Source organism: Streptopelia decaocto (genome assembly GCF_964273445.1).
Source record: "Streptopelia decaocto genome assembly, chromosome: 14".
NCBI lineage: Eukaryota > Metazoa > Chordata > Aves > Columbiformes > Columbidae > Streptopelia > Streptopelia decaocto.
In genome coordinates this window covers 14,860,770-14,875,219 of record NC_138669.1, presented here as the reverse complement: position 1 = coordinate 14,875,219, position 14,450 = coordinate 14,860,770, and the positions used below count along the sequence as shown (strand labels likewise).

Sequence of the window (14,450 nt, the reverse complement as noted above, 5' to 3'; positions counted from 1 at the left end):
TGGCACCAACCAGGCTGCAGGTGCATTTCGAGAGGCCACTCGGAAGGTCAGAGGAGGCTCTTGCATCTGCTTAGTCTGACCTCCTATGGCACAGTACAAACAAGCAAGCCCAGACACTTCTGCATCACTTCGGGAGCCACCCCATTTTCACTGAATGTATTAAAGTGAGGGAGCAGTGACTCACTGGTGTCTCCCCCATACACCAACACCAGCCCAGTAAATTAAGAGTTCTGCTAATAACCAAGGTCCTGATAATTAAGTGCAAACTGTGGCCCCAAGTGTTTGCAAATTTACTGCGCAGTGCCATCATACAAAGAGGAGCCCTTTTGTAGCCAAAGAAATCAATCCCCCATGACTGGTCATTTCTATCTGCCTTGTACAGGAATCTTGACCAACATGTTCATGGAAGTCAGCATCTGCGTTCACACCTGGAGAACAGCGGAGAAGGAGCCTTCATGCTGGATTTGTCAGCAAGACATAGACATCCTGGCTGCAATGTTCATGGCAAGAGACAAATTTTTTAAAAAAAAGGAATAGCAGATATATTATATATATATATACATACATATATATATATATAAAAAAAAAACAGGAAACAAAATGCATCCTTGCACTGCTGCTATATGCTGGAAATGAATAGCAAACAACACCACCAACATACAAAGCCAACCCTCTGCAGTTAAATTGAAGAATTTACTGGATTGGTGATAAAATAAGATTTTAAAAAGTCATAATAACAATAATATTGTTAGTAATACAATAAGCCACCATCTTGCATGTTACATTAAAGCATACACAATCGTGAGTTCATTTGTTGCACACTGAATGGAAAGGAAAACTGCTTTGCAACAAAGCAAGAAATAAGCAAACTGAAATAAAAAACCACAAGCAGAAGCAAAACCATTCCCCACTTCTGGAAAGAAGAGACAAAAATATTGACTATATTACCTTAGAGTTATTTTCCGATTCACAAGTGTCATTTTGCCTTTCTCATTCCATGCTGGTTCTTTTGCATCTTTTGGGGTTTTGTTAACTCTTCCCTGTCTGTTCCCTATCTTCTTCTCTGTGCATTTGTCCAACCTCTTGTTCTCTGAAGGTATTTAAGAATGGATTTCATTTCAGATAAAACAAACGATATGTATATGGTTTCTCATTTATAAAAAAGCAGCCTGTAGGGGTTTCATATGGATGTGCATTTAAGTTATGTATATTATTATATATAACAAGGGGGGAGGGAGGGAACAATATACTGAAATAATTCAACAGTGCTGGTAAATATGAAGATGACATTTTTAAATTATTAACTCTTTGATTGACTGTGGTTGGTGTATTTTGAGACTCTTAGATCACACGTGGGACTCTCAGTCCTGCAAGAGGAGAATGGGGAGGGTTTCAGCCACCGTTGTTTGGGAGGGGAAGGGAGAGGGCGCGAGATGGGAGATGTCTCGCCGGCTGATCTGCAGTGTATGGGGGTTGTATTTGGAGGGCCAGTGGTGACTTGGAGGGGCAGGGAAGGAGGTTGGGGCTGTTGCTCCAGCAGCTGACATGGGAGTCATCTGGGAGCAAGGCAGCAGCAACAGGACTGCGTTCATTGCTCCTCTTCAGCCCACTGAGCCGTGCCAGTGGTTGGGGTGGTTTTGCTTTGTTTCTGGATCCCAGTAATGAAGATACTTGAGCTTTGTAGTAGGGTCAAAGGCAGAGGGGTTGTTTCTGCCCTGCCTGCCCTGCAGCCCAGGGTGTGATGGCAAGGGCTGCCCAAGGCGCTGTGGGCTGGTGACAGTGGTGGCAGGGTGATGGCAGTTCCTTCAGGACCTGCCTGGGGATGGACGGTGGAGAGACTGTGCTGTCTCCATCCCTGCAGAGTGTCCCCGGCTGGATGAGAGAGCCCAGGCCCTCTGCCTAAGAAGGTGGGTGTCGAGGAGATGTCCGTGGAGCTGCCTTCCCCCAGCTCATCCCAGCTCAGCCATTAGCCACAGGCTTCCTCTACAGCTGCCTTTGGAAGGGGATCATGGGCCAAGACCAGGGCCTTGTACACTGTGAACCAGGCAGTTAGGGTAGACTTGGAACCAAAATTGAAAAGGAAAGTAAACAAGTTTCCTTCTTGGAATCATCTCTAGCTCTGCAGAAACAGAAGGGCCCATGATTCTGCACCATTTTGCCTTTAGTCTCCCACCCCTCACACAAACTGTGCCCAGAAATGGATGCATTTTGCCAGGTCCTGCAGTGACTCAGAAGATGACAGTGAGCAGGAGAGCCTGTGCTGCAAGGGTGTTCTGGGCAGACCCTGCTCGCCGCCTCTGCTGTCCTAGGAGAGAGCCTGCTCCCTGGCAGCTGCGGTTCACCAGTTGCTTGCTATTATGTCCCTGTGAAGTCTGTTCTTTCTGGCAGAGAGGTTTCTCCTGAAAGCGTGAAAGACACAAGCACAGGCTGCTTGGGAAGTGGACAGAGCTGCTGGCTGGTGCCAGTGCTGCCAAGTTGTGAGGGTCTCCCCAGCACCTTCAGGTTCCTTTAGAGACCAGACTCCCAACTGAAAAAAGAATTAAGCCAGTTGTAACGAGGCTACTTTTCTCTCTTTTTTTCAATAGACCCAAGCCAGCTGCAATCAGCAGTGGCATTTTAAGAGTGTGGCGGGGTCGGGGGGGCAGAGGACTTGTGATCTGCAGGTGGCACTGCTGTTCATCAGCCACTGCGTATTCAGATGAGCCCACCTGGCTTTGACATCTTTACAACCCACCAGAGGCTACTGTGAAACCAGATACTTGCTTTTGACATTGTGTACAGTTATGAAATCAAAGGTTACTGTTAAAATTAGTGGCCTTACAGAGTTAGACTTGATGTGTGCTTGGACTGAGATGAGTTATGTTTGGAGTGAGCAGATCTGGCTCACTCATCTGGCTTCTGCAGCGTGTTTAATGGGTGGCAGTGTTTAAAAACTATTAAAAAAAAAGAAGAAAAAAAAAGTAAAGAAAAAAGCTCACTCCTTTTTTGCCTGGCGAGGTGTGGGTTTCTGCTGCTCAGCAGCAACCAAGGCTCCCGTGGGCTCAGCAGCCCCAGCCTGCCCATCACCTCGCTCTGTTTCAGATAGCTGATTACTACTTGTTTTCTTCCAGGGGCCTTTCTGTTGAAAGGGGCGGGAGACATGAGTGCCTGTTTTTACCCAATCCCACAAATTCATTCCAAACCTGGCCTGCGATCGCATGAGTAACAATAAAAATAATAATAATATTTATTTTTATTTGAGAAGCACCTTACCAACCAACTGCAATGCTCTGTTGTTCCTTCGCTAACTCTCCTTTTCCCTTGTTCTCCCTCTCCCCCCTTTGGTCATACTCTTTTTCAGTGCTCGGTGGTGTATGCGTGTGTGCTCACTGTTCTTGTAGTCAATAAAAGTGAAATAAATGTGTTTGATGCTAAATCAGCTTGCGGCCTCAGTGGACTCTTTCCTACCAAGAGGACGGAGAAGTGAAGGGGGGACCTTGCAACCAGGGTCTCTGCACATGGAAATACTGGATTCTGCTCCGCCCAAAGCGGAGGTGCTGCCGGGTCGGGTGTCGCGGCTGTTGGAGCTGGGACCGGCTTCGTGCAGCAGCGGCCAACCCTCGTATGGCCGCGTGGGCCAGCCAAGGTGGTTGTGAGGATGCTCGGAACGCAGGAGGCAGCAGCTGCCCCGAGGACCCTGACTTTGTCCTCCTGGAAGTGAAATAAATAACTTACGCTTTTTCTATGGATAAACAACGTTTAAACCAATTCCTTAATTATATTCTTTAAACATGTGTTCATTAGAGCATAAGCAAAACAGCGCTGGGTGCGCGGGGGATTCGCTCCGCCCAACACGCACACTTTTAACAATAAGAAGTGTGCTTAAATACAGTATGGTATTACATATTCATAATGACCCCAGAAACGGCTATACATATTCATGACCTTTCCCGCTTTTTATTAAAATGAGTCTCGGATAACCATTTACATATTCCCCTCCTTGCCCCTCCCCTGTTCGCCTGCGCAGTGTCACTTGGTGAATTTGAGGAGGGTCTTTAGGGGTCTTTGGATGAAGCTCCTTCAGCTTCGTCACAGTGGACTTTTTACCTTTGGCTCATTAGGAGGAACTGGCTGGAACCCAAGCTACCAAACCGACTGAAACCAGACTGGCGCCCCCTTTTTGCTGCAACTCTTGGCTGTCTTGTCTCCTCAAGGTTGCAGCTGGTGCTGTAAAACTTCTTATCTCGGCATTTAATGAAGTCCTGCTTTTTTTTAGCACAATTAGTTACATACAGCTCTAAACTAGATACTAATAATGTGGTTTAAAATGTTAGCTTGTTAGTAGGCCCTTATTATATAGTTGCTTAACCCTTAAAATGTTAGTTCCCTGTATCAATATAACTTCCTAAACAAGTTTCATAACTTTTTACATAGAACTTAACCACCTTTCCCTTTTCCATGTTCAGAGTCCGTGCCTCATTTGGTTATACCTGTAAACATTAAACATCTTAGCACGAATCACAGCTGCATTTTTCACAGAAGGGAGGACGTGGTGCTGTGATGGCAGCTCCCACCGCAGGGCCCTGTCCGTCTGTCTGGCTGTGAGGGTCCCTGTGCGTCTGTCTGGCTGTGAGGATCCCTGTGCGTCTGTCTCGCTGTGAGGGTCCCTGTGCGTCTGTCTGGCTGTGAGGGTCCCTGTGCGTCTGTCTGGCTGTGAGGGTCCCTGTGCGTCTGTCTCGCTGTGAGGGTCCCTGTACGTCTGTCTGGCTGTGAGGGTCCCTGTGCGTCTGTCTCGCTGTGAGGGTTCCTGTGTGTCTGTCTGGCTGTGAGGATCCCTGTGCGTCTGTCTGGCTGTGAGGATCCCTGTGTGTCTGTCTCGCTGTGAGGGTCCCTGTACGTCTGTCTCGCTGTGAGGGTCCCTGTGTGTCTGTCTCGCTGTGAGGGTTCCTGTGTGTCTGTCTGGCTGTGAGGGTCCCTGTGCGTCTGTCTGGCTGTGAGGGTCCCTGTGCGTCTGTCTGGCTGTGAGGGTTCCTGTGTGTCTGTCTGGCTGTGAGGATCCCTGTACGCCTGTCTGGCTGTGAGGGTCCCTGTGCGTCTGTCTGGCTGTGAGGGTTCCTGTGCGTCTGTCTGGCTGTGAGGGTCCCTGTACGTCTGTCTCGCTGTGAGGGTCCCTGTACGTCTGTCTCGCTGTGAGGGTCCCTGTGCGTCTGTCTGGCTGTGAGGGTTCCTGTGTGTCTGTCTGGCTGTGAGGGTCCCTGTGCGTCTGTCTGGCTGTGAGGGTTCCTGTGTGTCTGTCTCGCTGTGAGGGTCCCTGTACGTCTGTCTGGCTGTGAGGGTCCCTGTACTTCTGTATCGCTGTGAGGGTCCCTGTGCGTCTGTCTGGCTGTGAGGGTCCCTGTGTGTCTGTCTGGCTGTGAGGGTCCCTGTACGTCTGTCTCGCTGTGAGGGTCCCTGTGCGTCTGTCGCGCTCTGGGGCTCTCAGTCCGTCTGTCCTGCTGCCGGGCTCTCCATGCCCAGCTGGGAGGGCTGGGGGCCCAGGCTGAGGGAGAGACCGTCTTTGAGAGACGCTGGGTCAGAGAGGAGCAGCCGCCAGCCATGGAGGGCCCAGGAGGCCGAAGGGGAACAGCCGCCGGGTTTGGGGTCTCGGGTGAGGGACCCCAGCCCGCTGGCCTGCAGTGAGGGCCGGGACACCCACCCCGGGCTGTCAGTGCCGGCGGTCCCCGGATCGGCCGCGGGCGGGATGCGGCCGCGCCCGGAACCGCCGTGCCCGGAGCGGCGGTGCCACACGGGCCCTTTTCGGGGCGGACCGGGCGGGCTCGGCGGCGGTTCCGGGCGGGGAGGAGGGCCCGGCGGCGGCCGTGCCATGGCGGGCCCGCGGCTGGAGCCCGAGCTGGCCCGGCAGCTCTTCCTCGAGGGCGCCGCGGTCGTGGTGCTGGGTGTGCCCGAGGGCACCGAGTTCGGCATCGACTACAGCAGCTGGGCCGTGGGGCCCCGGTTCCGCGGCGTCAAGATGATCCCGCCGGGCGTGCACTTCGTGCACTGCAGCGCGGGGCGGGCGGGCGGCGGCCGCCGGGAGACGGGCCCGCGCTCCGGGCGGTTCCTCAGCCTGCGGCGGCGGGAGCTGCGGCTGCTGCGCTGGGACGCCGCCAGCGAGGCGCTGGGGCTGGCGCCGCCGGCCCCGGGGGAGGCCGAGGCCCTCCGGGAGAACCTGCAGGAGATGGACCGGTTCCTCGGGCCCTACCCCTACGAGACCCTGAAGAAGTGGGTCTCCCTCACCAGCTTCATCAGCGAAGCGGTGATAGAGCAGCTGCAGCCGGAGAGCGGGCAGATCTGCGCCTTCTCGGAGGTGCTGCCGGTGGCGGCGGGGCGGCTGAGCAGCGACCGGGCGGAGCAGCGCGGGGCCCTGGGCGCCGAGTGCCGCAGCTACGCCGAGGGGCTGGCGCGGCTGCCCCGCATGGAGCCCAGGGCCGGCACCCAGATCAGGTTCACGGAGCTGCCCACGCAGATGTTCCCCGACGGTGCTACCCCGGAGGAGATAACCAGGCACAGCATGGACCTCAGCTACGCGCTGGAGAAGGTGATTCAGCAGCGATATGCCAGCCAGCCTCTGGATCTGCTCGGTGAGTCCCGTTTGTTGCCCGGTAGAGTCCTGGGGTGCTTGGGGAGAATGAAGTCATTTCTCTGCAAAACGAGAGCCTGGGGATGAAACCTGCACCTGTTCTGTGGGCCCTGTTCCCCGGCACCCTGGAGCATCTCTCTTAATCGCAGGACAGGAGTTAGTGGAGTTTTTAGCAGCTCTTGGGCCTGTTTCAGTTGCACTGGTGTGAGGATGAGATGCTCGGTGTCCGAAGCTGCCACGTTTGCCCCTCTCACTCCTGAGTTCTGCACTCAGAGCCCAGATTGCCTCAAATCAAGTCAAAAGCAGCAATCGCATGTTGCCACGAACAGCATCTCGTGCAAATCGGGCCTGTCATCTGGCACCAAGCTGGCAATCTGCTTGTTAAGTGAACATCTGAGAACAGAGGCTATGGAGGCCTAGAAGCATTGAGTGGGGCTGAGCATTTTAATTTTCAGATTGTTGATCCCATTTTGGTGATGAGGTGGTATCAGATCTCGCTGCAATCGGTTCCCGAGGTGGGAGCCAGTCCCCTCCCTGGCTGGAGCGGTGGCAGCCCCGCTCTGGGCAGCGCTTGGGGTTTGCCATCCATGGCAAGGGCTGTGGCTCCCCGTCACAGGGTCTTTTAGTACTTGCCAGCCTTTGTTGACAACCTCCAATATGAATGAATATAAAATTTGTGGCAGTCCTGAAGTGTGGTTTTGTTTCATGGCAGGATGGAGGGCTTGGGAACCCAGCTGAGCTGGAGCCTCAAGGCTACTGAGGTTTGGAATAAGCCTTTGGTTTTCCTGTCTTCCTTTTTTTTTTCTTTTTGTATATTAATATTATATAATTTATTCTTTATCAAAATTATCAAAGACAACTCTAGGATATACAAAAACCAAATTACTTTAAGAAATGATGATGCCATCATTCTGGCAAAATAGCTGATGCTCAACATCCAGTGAGATGATCCCTGGCTCTTAATTTGACGAGGAAGAATCATCTGTTAATGTGCTGCTCACCTCTCCCAGTGTTCCCACAGCCTCTGTGTTGAAGGGCAGCAGCATTTGCACTCCTGTGTGGCTTTGGAAACCCATGCACAGGTGGAGTGAGTGTTTGCAGAATAACAGCGACGTCTGACTTACTTCTTTGAGTGTCATTTTGAGAACACAGATGACACGGGAAGTCCTTAGGTGGCTGTGTACTCTGATTGCCAGTGAAGTCACTCTCCAAAGATGAAAATTACCATTACAGGTGGCCCTGCCTGGATTAGTCTTTGCTTTTCCTCCAGCTGAAGAGCAGAACATTAGTAAATAGTGTTTGGAGTATTGATTGCTATTAGTAGAATCGCTGGAGGGCAGATTGCTTATGCAAAAGGCAAACCCAGAGTTTTATGCGATCATTTACAGAGTTTTTGAAAGGGCATGTACCTTGGATATGTTTTTAGTCTTATATGTGTTTCATTTTGTTTTCCTGTGCTGAATACACACAGCTGAGTTGCAGTTCGCTTTCATCTGCTTCCTGATCGGGAACGTGTATGATGCATTTGAACACTGGAAAAGACTCTTAAACATCCTGTGCCGATCTGAAGATGCCATAGGGAAGTATCAAGACCTTTACATCAATCTCATTTCTGTGCTGTATCACCAGCTCAGTGAAATCCCAGCTGATTTTTTTGTGGACATTATTTCCCAGGATAACTTTTTAACCAGCACCTTACAGGTACGTTTGTGGCTATCTCTTGAAAAAATGGGAGCAGGAGGAGAGGGCATACAGGACATCAGAGCAAATTTGGGGAGAAGCTGCAAAAGGAATTAAGCTACTGTTAAGCTGCATGGGAGATAGTGAGCCTATCTAAGCCCACACATATTTTCTTAAACTTTTTCCCTGTATTATTTACAAAGAAATGCCATTTGCTTGTCATCGCAGAGTTAGATCTGCTCAAGCTGTGCCTAGAAGAGTTTAATGCAGTATAAAATTGAGTTAGGCCACGTGCAGAGAGGCCAGCAAAGCGAGGTGACGAAGGGAAAGGCTAATGAAGATGGCTGCAACACAGGGTGGGGACGCTGTCTTTTTTCTTATGCTTTCCTTGCAAACAGTGCTGACAGCAGCCTGCTACCTTGGCATGCTTCTGGAGTTCTGGAGTGGCGCATCTAATGTGGCTGGACTGTACCAGCGTACTTTTTCTAAAAATTGTTAAGGCTTTTGACTACATTAAGCTGAACAGCTATGAGAGAGGCTGAGCAAGTGCGAGATGATGTCTGTCAGGTTATTTTTTCCCAAATTCCATTAATTCTTAAAACCACAACACAAAACTTTGGCATAAAAGACTGCAGAGAAGTTGCAGTGAAAACTTATTGAGCTTAGGACATTGATAGCATTTAAGAAACTTCTTCATTCCTGTTAGCCTTAAGCAAAGCTGAAGATTTTCTGTAATCAAGTTCTTAGTCAGAGGGCATTTATGGTTAGTCCAAAATGCAGAAAACACTGCTGCTGCTGAGACTGTCGTGGGCACACCTGCAATTCAGCACTAGTAATACCAGTTACTGCTGCTGATTGTAACCATGCTAACAGCTCAGCAAACAGCCCAATCAAAACTTGCTTTAAAATTAAGAAAAAGAACAAAAAAACACACACTAGATACACTGGTGAAACTCAGCAATGGAAACTTAGTCCCAGCAGTTGCTTGCTGCACGTCACTAATGCCTTCGCCTGTCTCAGGGAGTACTTTCATTTCTGTACTTGGAGTTACAAGTTCTTGCTGCAGATTTGGTGAGAGGGAAGGTGTTTGTTTTTAATTTGCTGGGTATAGCTTTAATTGCTTTAATCAAGTCACTTTCTTCAATTTTTTTGAATTTGGATTCATACAAGTCTTGATATTTTTATTTTCTTTTTGTTGGTGTTTTTTTCCGTCCCATTACAGGGTGGAAAACCTGCCTCTTTGCAGCACACTCCCAGCGACACTTTGAACTGTCAGTTTACAGCAGTACAAAGAATGCCATTCTTTCCATCTGAGGAGCGTTTTGGAAGCACCTGTCTTGCTGCTTATATTTCCTTTTTTGATACCTGAGTCTTGTACGCCCTTGAATTTCATCAGGTTGTGTTTTTCCACTTAAGCAGTGGAAGCTGATGCCTTCAGGTGGCTGTGCTGGCTTCAGTGATCACTGTTAAGCCCCAGCAGGAGCCACCACATTCCTAGTAACAAAGAACAAATTTGCCTTACGGTTGAACGGAGCCTTTCCTTGCTAGAAGTTCTGTGTTTCTGTGCTCCTGTGGGATTTCCCTGATGTGCTCCAATAGTGCCAGGGAACCTGAGGGGCTCGCCGCCCCAGTCAGGCTGTGCGCACAGCCATCGGTGAGCGGTCTGAACTGCACGGGGGCAGGCGCAGCAGCAGAAGTGCAAAACAGCGTGGGGGGCGTATGATCTGGGTGAGCTCAGCTTTCAATACAGCAACTTTATTTCTGGAGTTTGATCTAAGGCAAGACAATTACAGCATAACCTCTGCTGAATATGCAGCCCTAACAGTGTTTAAAAAAAAAAAAAAAAAGATGAAATAACTAAATTAATGTGCAATTCGTTGAGGAAGAGTGGGAAGTATAATCTCTTGATCTTTTTGTTCTTCATAGTAGCCTTGCTGTGTAAGGGAGTTCTGTTACAAAGAGGCAGTTTCACGGTAGAATGAACAAGGGAAAGACAAATGATCATAAACAAGGCAATGAACTCTGCTGCTCATTGTCAGTGTTTTATCTGGCTGTCAGTAGGTCTCTCCCAAACAACAACCTGCTTTTTCCCCAGATGCCTTTTCCTTTATTTTTATCCTGCAATTATTTTTCTTTTTCTTTGGCTTTGAAGTAAAAGTTTTTTTCCTGTGAAAGTGAATTCTGGATCGCGAGTTCAGCAGAGGAGCAGAAGCAGGCTGATGAGAGATGGGTTCTAAGGCTAAATGCCCCGTTTAATCATACACAGGTGCTTTAGGTCTCACAATGCTAACAGAAGCTGTGAATTTGTGAAAAGATAGTAGATCTGTGCGTGTTTGGATGATGGAGGAACTGCCTTAGAGGTCAGTCCAGATTTCAGTGCCCTGTGTTCAAGGGAATGGCTGTGCTGGGGATAACTGGACTTTCTCCAGAGAGCTCCCATTCTTCACTTACCTTCAAGGTCATTTTATTAAGTTTCCTCTATATCCTAAGGTGTTGATGATACCGTATTACAAAAATAGTTTGGGGAATATCCTGGTCCATCCAACCATTAAAACAATGGGTATAATTACCTGTTGGCGTTTTTGACACATGCTGCGGAATTGGCTGTGTTGCAGATGAAAACTGATAGTCCTCTTTGTTTTTTCCTTCTGCTCAGATATTTTTCTTTGCTTACACTTAAGAGTAGTTCAAATTCCATAGTACATATTGAATTACATGTACACTCCTGCTTGAAACAACGTTATTACCATAGTGCAGATATTTCTACCGCTGACTGGGTGGTGTGAGGGCAGGGTGTCTGTCTTGACTCTGGGATGGGAGGAGGAGGGAAGGCTTTGTTTAGGTAGCTCCAAAGCCGGAGTTGTTTTTCAGGGTGGTAGATCTCTTACTAGTGGCCTAACCTGAAACTTTTCCTGACGCAGCCTGTTGATGACATCCTTACAGGAAAGAGATGCAGAGCTTGGGCCGTGGCTGGGTTCTCACTGACCTCTACTCTGTTCTTCTAGGTGTTTTTTTCCTACACATGCAGCGCTGCTGTTGATGGGGCCCTAAGGAAAAAGGCTGAAAAATTCAAGGCTCACCTAACGAAGAAATTTAAATGGGACTTTGAGGCAGAGCCTGATGACTGCGCTCCTGTAGTGGTGGAACTTCCCGAGGGCGTGCAGGTGGACTGAACAAAACAAAGTAACAGCTTTTTAAAATAACTCTCCACATCATCCCTAACCTTGCCAGCTTCCTAGAGTCTGTTTGTGAAGCTGACTCCTCGTGCTGCTGTAGAAGCAGATGTGGAAAACTGAGGAGGATTCCTAACTTTTTGAGGAAACCAGAATTACTGGAGGAGTTTGAGCATTGTCACACGGCTACTTTGGACACCTTGTTTTTTTCCCCAGCTGTTCTGCAGGTTCTCGTCATTCTGTACTCAGCTGACCTCTAGATCCCTGATCCCTTCCGTCCTCCTGGGCTGGAAGTGACACCCTGTTTGGAGAGTGTCTGTGGCTTTACACTTGAAGCCTTTGCTGCTCCGGTTTGATACCCTGTGAGCAAGGAATGTGAGCCCACGTGACTGGTCATTGCACCTTTGGCAGCCTGACCCCAGGCTGTGAGCTGAGCCTTTCTGCTCTTCCAAGGCTTGCGAAATGCAAGGGATGTAACCACAACTCTTTCAAAACTGTATTGGATAGTTATGCTGCTTACTCTGATTTATTGCAGTGATCTGTTGTGGAGGAGGACTCAAAGCCACAGCAAAATTCCTCCCATTTCATACCCCTAATACTGAGGTATCTTATTCCTCCCATTCTGTTAAAGCCTTTTGTATTTACTGCTGACACTCTGTTTAGCCTGATGCAAAAGGAAGTTTTACAGCTTGGTAACAAGAAATAGAGTTATCGGACAGTGGTCACCCAGGTCTTGAAAAAGATGCTGTCTTGATAGAGATAGAAGATCAGACTCCACATGAACTGGATCATCTGCTTTGTTATAATTTGAAATCTTATGTATTTTCAGTTCTTTCTCTCCATTTCCCGCAGGTCGGCTGTAAGAAAACTTGTGGTGCTTGTTCGGAGCTGTACAGGGACTTAGTCTGACCACTCGCTACTGTTCGGCTGCTTCAGGAATTTGTCTGTATACATGTCCAACAAGTTAACACTGTTTGTTAGACTTGTATAGTTCAAAATAAATCTCAAGAGAGCCTTTCCAACAGAAAACATCTGTATGAATAGTTTTTTTAGTTATTTAGCCAAAGCTGATAGCACAGTGACGCTGGCCTCTCTTTCTCATCGGGATGTCCAGTATCCCCAGAAGTAACATCACAAGGTTATCTGTGACATCCAAGGACAACTCACAGTAAAATGATACATGGCATGGCACAAAGTGCAGCATGTTCTGGGAAGGAGGTACGTGCCGAGGTGTTTCCAGATAATCAGGAACTTGCCATGGGAACTGGCTGTCAGAAGCCCTTGTCTGCAGCTCGGTGCTGTTTCCTCCCTTTCCTCAAGGGCTCTGCACTCGCTTGCTCTGGTGTCTCGGTTTGTCCATTTTGAATACACTGTATTGACTACAGGCCCTTTTGGGAGGTTACTCCAATGTGGCAAGTGTTTTGTTCTGTGCTTTCTTGTCCTTAACACCCGTGAGATGTTTTGTACTGTACTTTGACTGCTCTCCTCTTGTCCTCTTGCTCTTTGTTTGCACCCCCAGGCAGTGCTGTCTTTGCAGTTGCCGATTGGACACGTCACTTCTGATGAACGGTCCCAGCTTTGATGAGAGACGCCTTTTCAGTCTGTTGGCTCTTTACGCCAACCTGATGACTGGTTCTGTTGCTTTGGAGCAGAACACCAGCCACTGATTTAAGTAGCGAAGGTGGCATGGAGCCTGGGGAGCCGCGTGTCTGGAAGAGGGACGAGCGCTGCGTGGCTGCAGAGCAGGCTGGCCTGGCAGCGTTGGTGCCGTGCGGGCTGGCCTGGCAATGCTCCCACTTGTTTGATGAATAGGTTGATTTGAATGTCTCTTTGTTAAATTCAAAAACAATAACTGAAAATTAACTTCTGAAGTGCATAAGAGTCAGGTTCCCATGATGGGCTACACTTTTAGCAACTGAGAAAAGAGAATATAATTGTACTTCGATTGTGCTTTTTTTCTTTTTGTGAGGTTATAACAGAGAGAGATAATGTCTCTTATCAGACCCACAAAACGGGTAGGAAAGAAAAAGGCCTTTGGGGACACGGTGCCTTTGTTAGATGTGAAACAAAAGCAGCGAACTTTTAGCTAAATACAAGTTGAGGTGTGCAGAATTCAACTCCGTTATGTGAATCAGTTGCGCACTTTGGGGGAAAAGCGAGCCTGTCACATATGAAGCAATATATGTCGGATGTTTGCAAGAGAGGGCTTATAAATTCTGGGAGAGAGAAGAGTGCTGTTATTGCCGCTGAAGTCATCAGGAGGGAGGGTGTGAAAGGAAAGCGGTAACGTGTAACGGAAGGAATATTTTCTTGTCCTTATATAGCCTTAGGCCAGCTATGGCTATGATGACACTACCCTTACTTCCAGCTAAGATGGATATGATGATCTGAAAGCAAAAGAGAGATTGCGTGCGTGTAAATACGCATTACTGCAAGCTAATGAAGCGTAATATGTGATGTGTTTGCAACACTGATTCAGCAGTGAATTAAGGTCAGGACAAGCAGCTTTTGCTGCGCTGTGAAGTGGCGCTGAAGCGTGAGATACATTGGCCTCCTGCTTATGTGGAGAGTTGTCCAGATGCCAGAGTTGTGCAAGTGAGGCAAATTGGCATCATTCCTGTGCTGCGAAATGCTCCCACTGCTTTCACTGCAGGCTGTGTTGGAGCGCGGGCCCTGCCCAGCGCCGGGGAGGGGATCGCTTGGGGATCAGCAGTGGCGCGAGCCGACCACTGGATGCACCTGCAGATGCGCAGCACACTGTTTGTTCATTGCAAAGCCCAGTGTCAGTGTATTCAAACATGAGAGCTGCTATTCCTTTAGTTGGTTTTTTCACTTTCCTATAGGCTCCATAATGTTAGCCAAGCCAGAGTTTGGAGACTGTGATATTTATCCTGTATGTGGCCTCTGTGTTGTCCTGCACCACACCAAAGAGTTGCTTTTTGTTTCATCAACCCTGCAAATTTAAAGATGTGGAATGTGCTGCCTGAGGCTGTAGAAAG

General features: G+C 48.7%; 2 protein-coding genes across 8 annotated transcripts in view; both read left to right on the top strand.

The window, feature by feature from the left end:
- EPB41L1 (erythrocyte membrane protein band 4.1 like 1) overlaps nucleotides 1–3,420 on the top strand; it is a 71,097-nt gene extending 67,677 nt beyond the window's left edge. For all 6 annotated transcript variants that reach the window (XM_082065762.1, XM_082065760.1, XM_082065761.1 and 3 more), the window contains one exon: nucleotides 383–3,420. In XM_082065762.1, the coding sequence (XP_081921888.1) occupies nucleotides 383–391 (9 nt within the window). In that variant the 3' untranslated portion in view covers nucleotides 392–3,420. The remainder of the gene's footprint in view (nucleotides 1–382) is intronic.
- A 2,349-nt stretch (nucleotides 3,421–5,769) lies between these two features.
- Nucleotides 5,770–12,480, top strand: AAR2 (AAR2 splicing factor). 2 transcript variants are annotated; one of them, XM_082065633.1, is made up of 4 exons: nucleotides 5,770–6,599; nucleotides 8,070–8,299; nucleotides 11,284–11,461; nucleotides 12,304–12,480. In XM_082065633.1, the coding sequence occupies exons 1-3, from the start codon at nucleotides 5,843–5,845 to the stop codon at nucleotides 11,449–11,451; spliced, it is 1,155 nt and encodes a 384-aa protein (XP_081921759.1). In that variant the 5' UTR covers nucleotides 5,770–5,842; the 3' UTR covers nucleotides 11,452–11,461; nucleotides 12,304–12,480. The 2 variants fall into 2 exon arrangements, with proteins under 2 accessions (XP_081921759.1, XP_081921758.1); XM_082065632.1 differs by having other exon boundaries at nucleotides 11,284–12,480.
- Nucleotides 12,481–14,450: the final 1,970 nt, after the last annotated feature.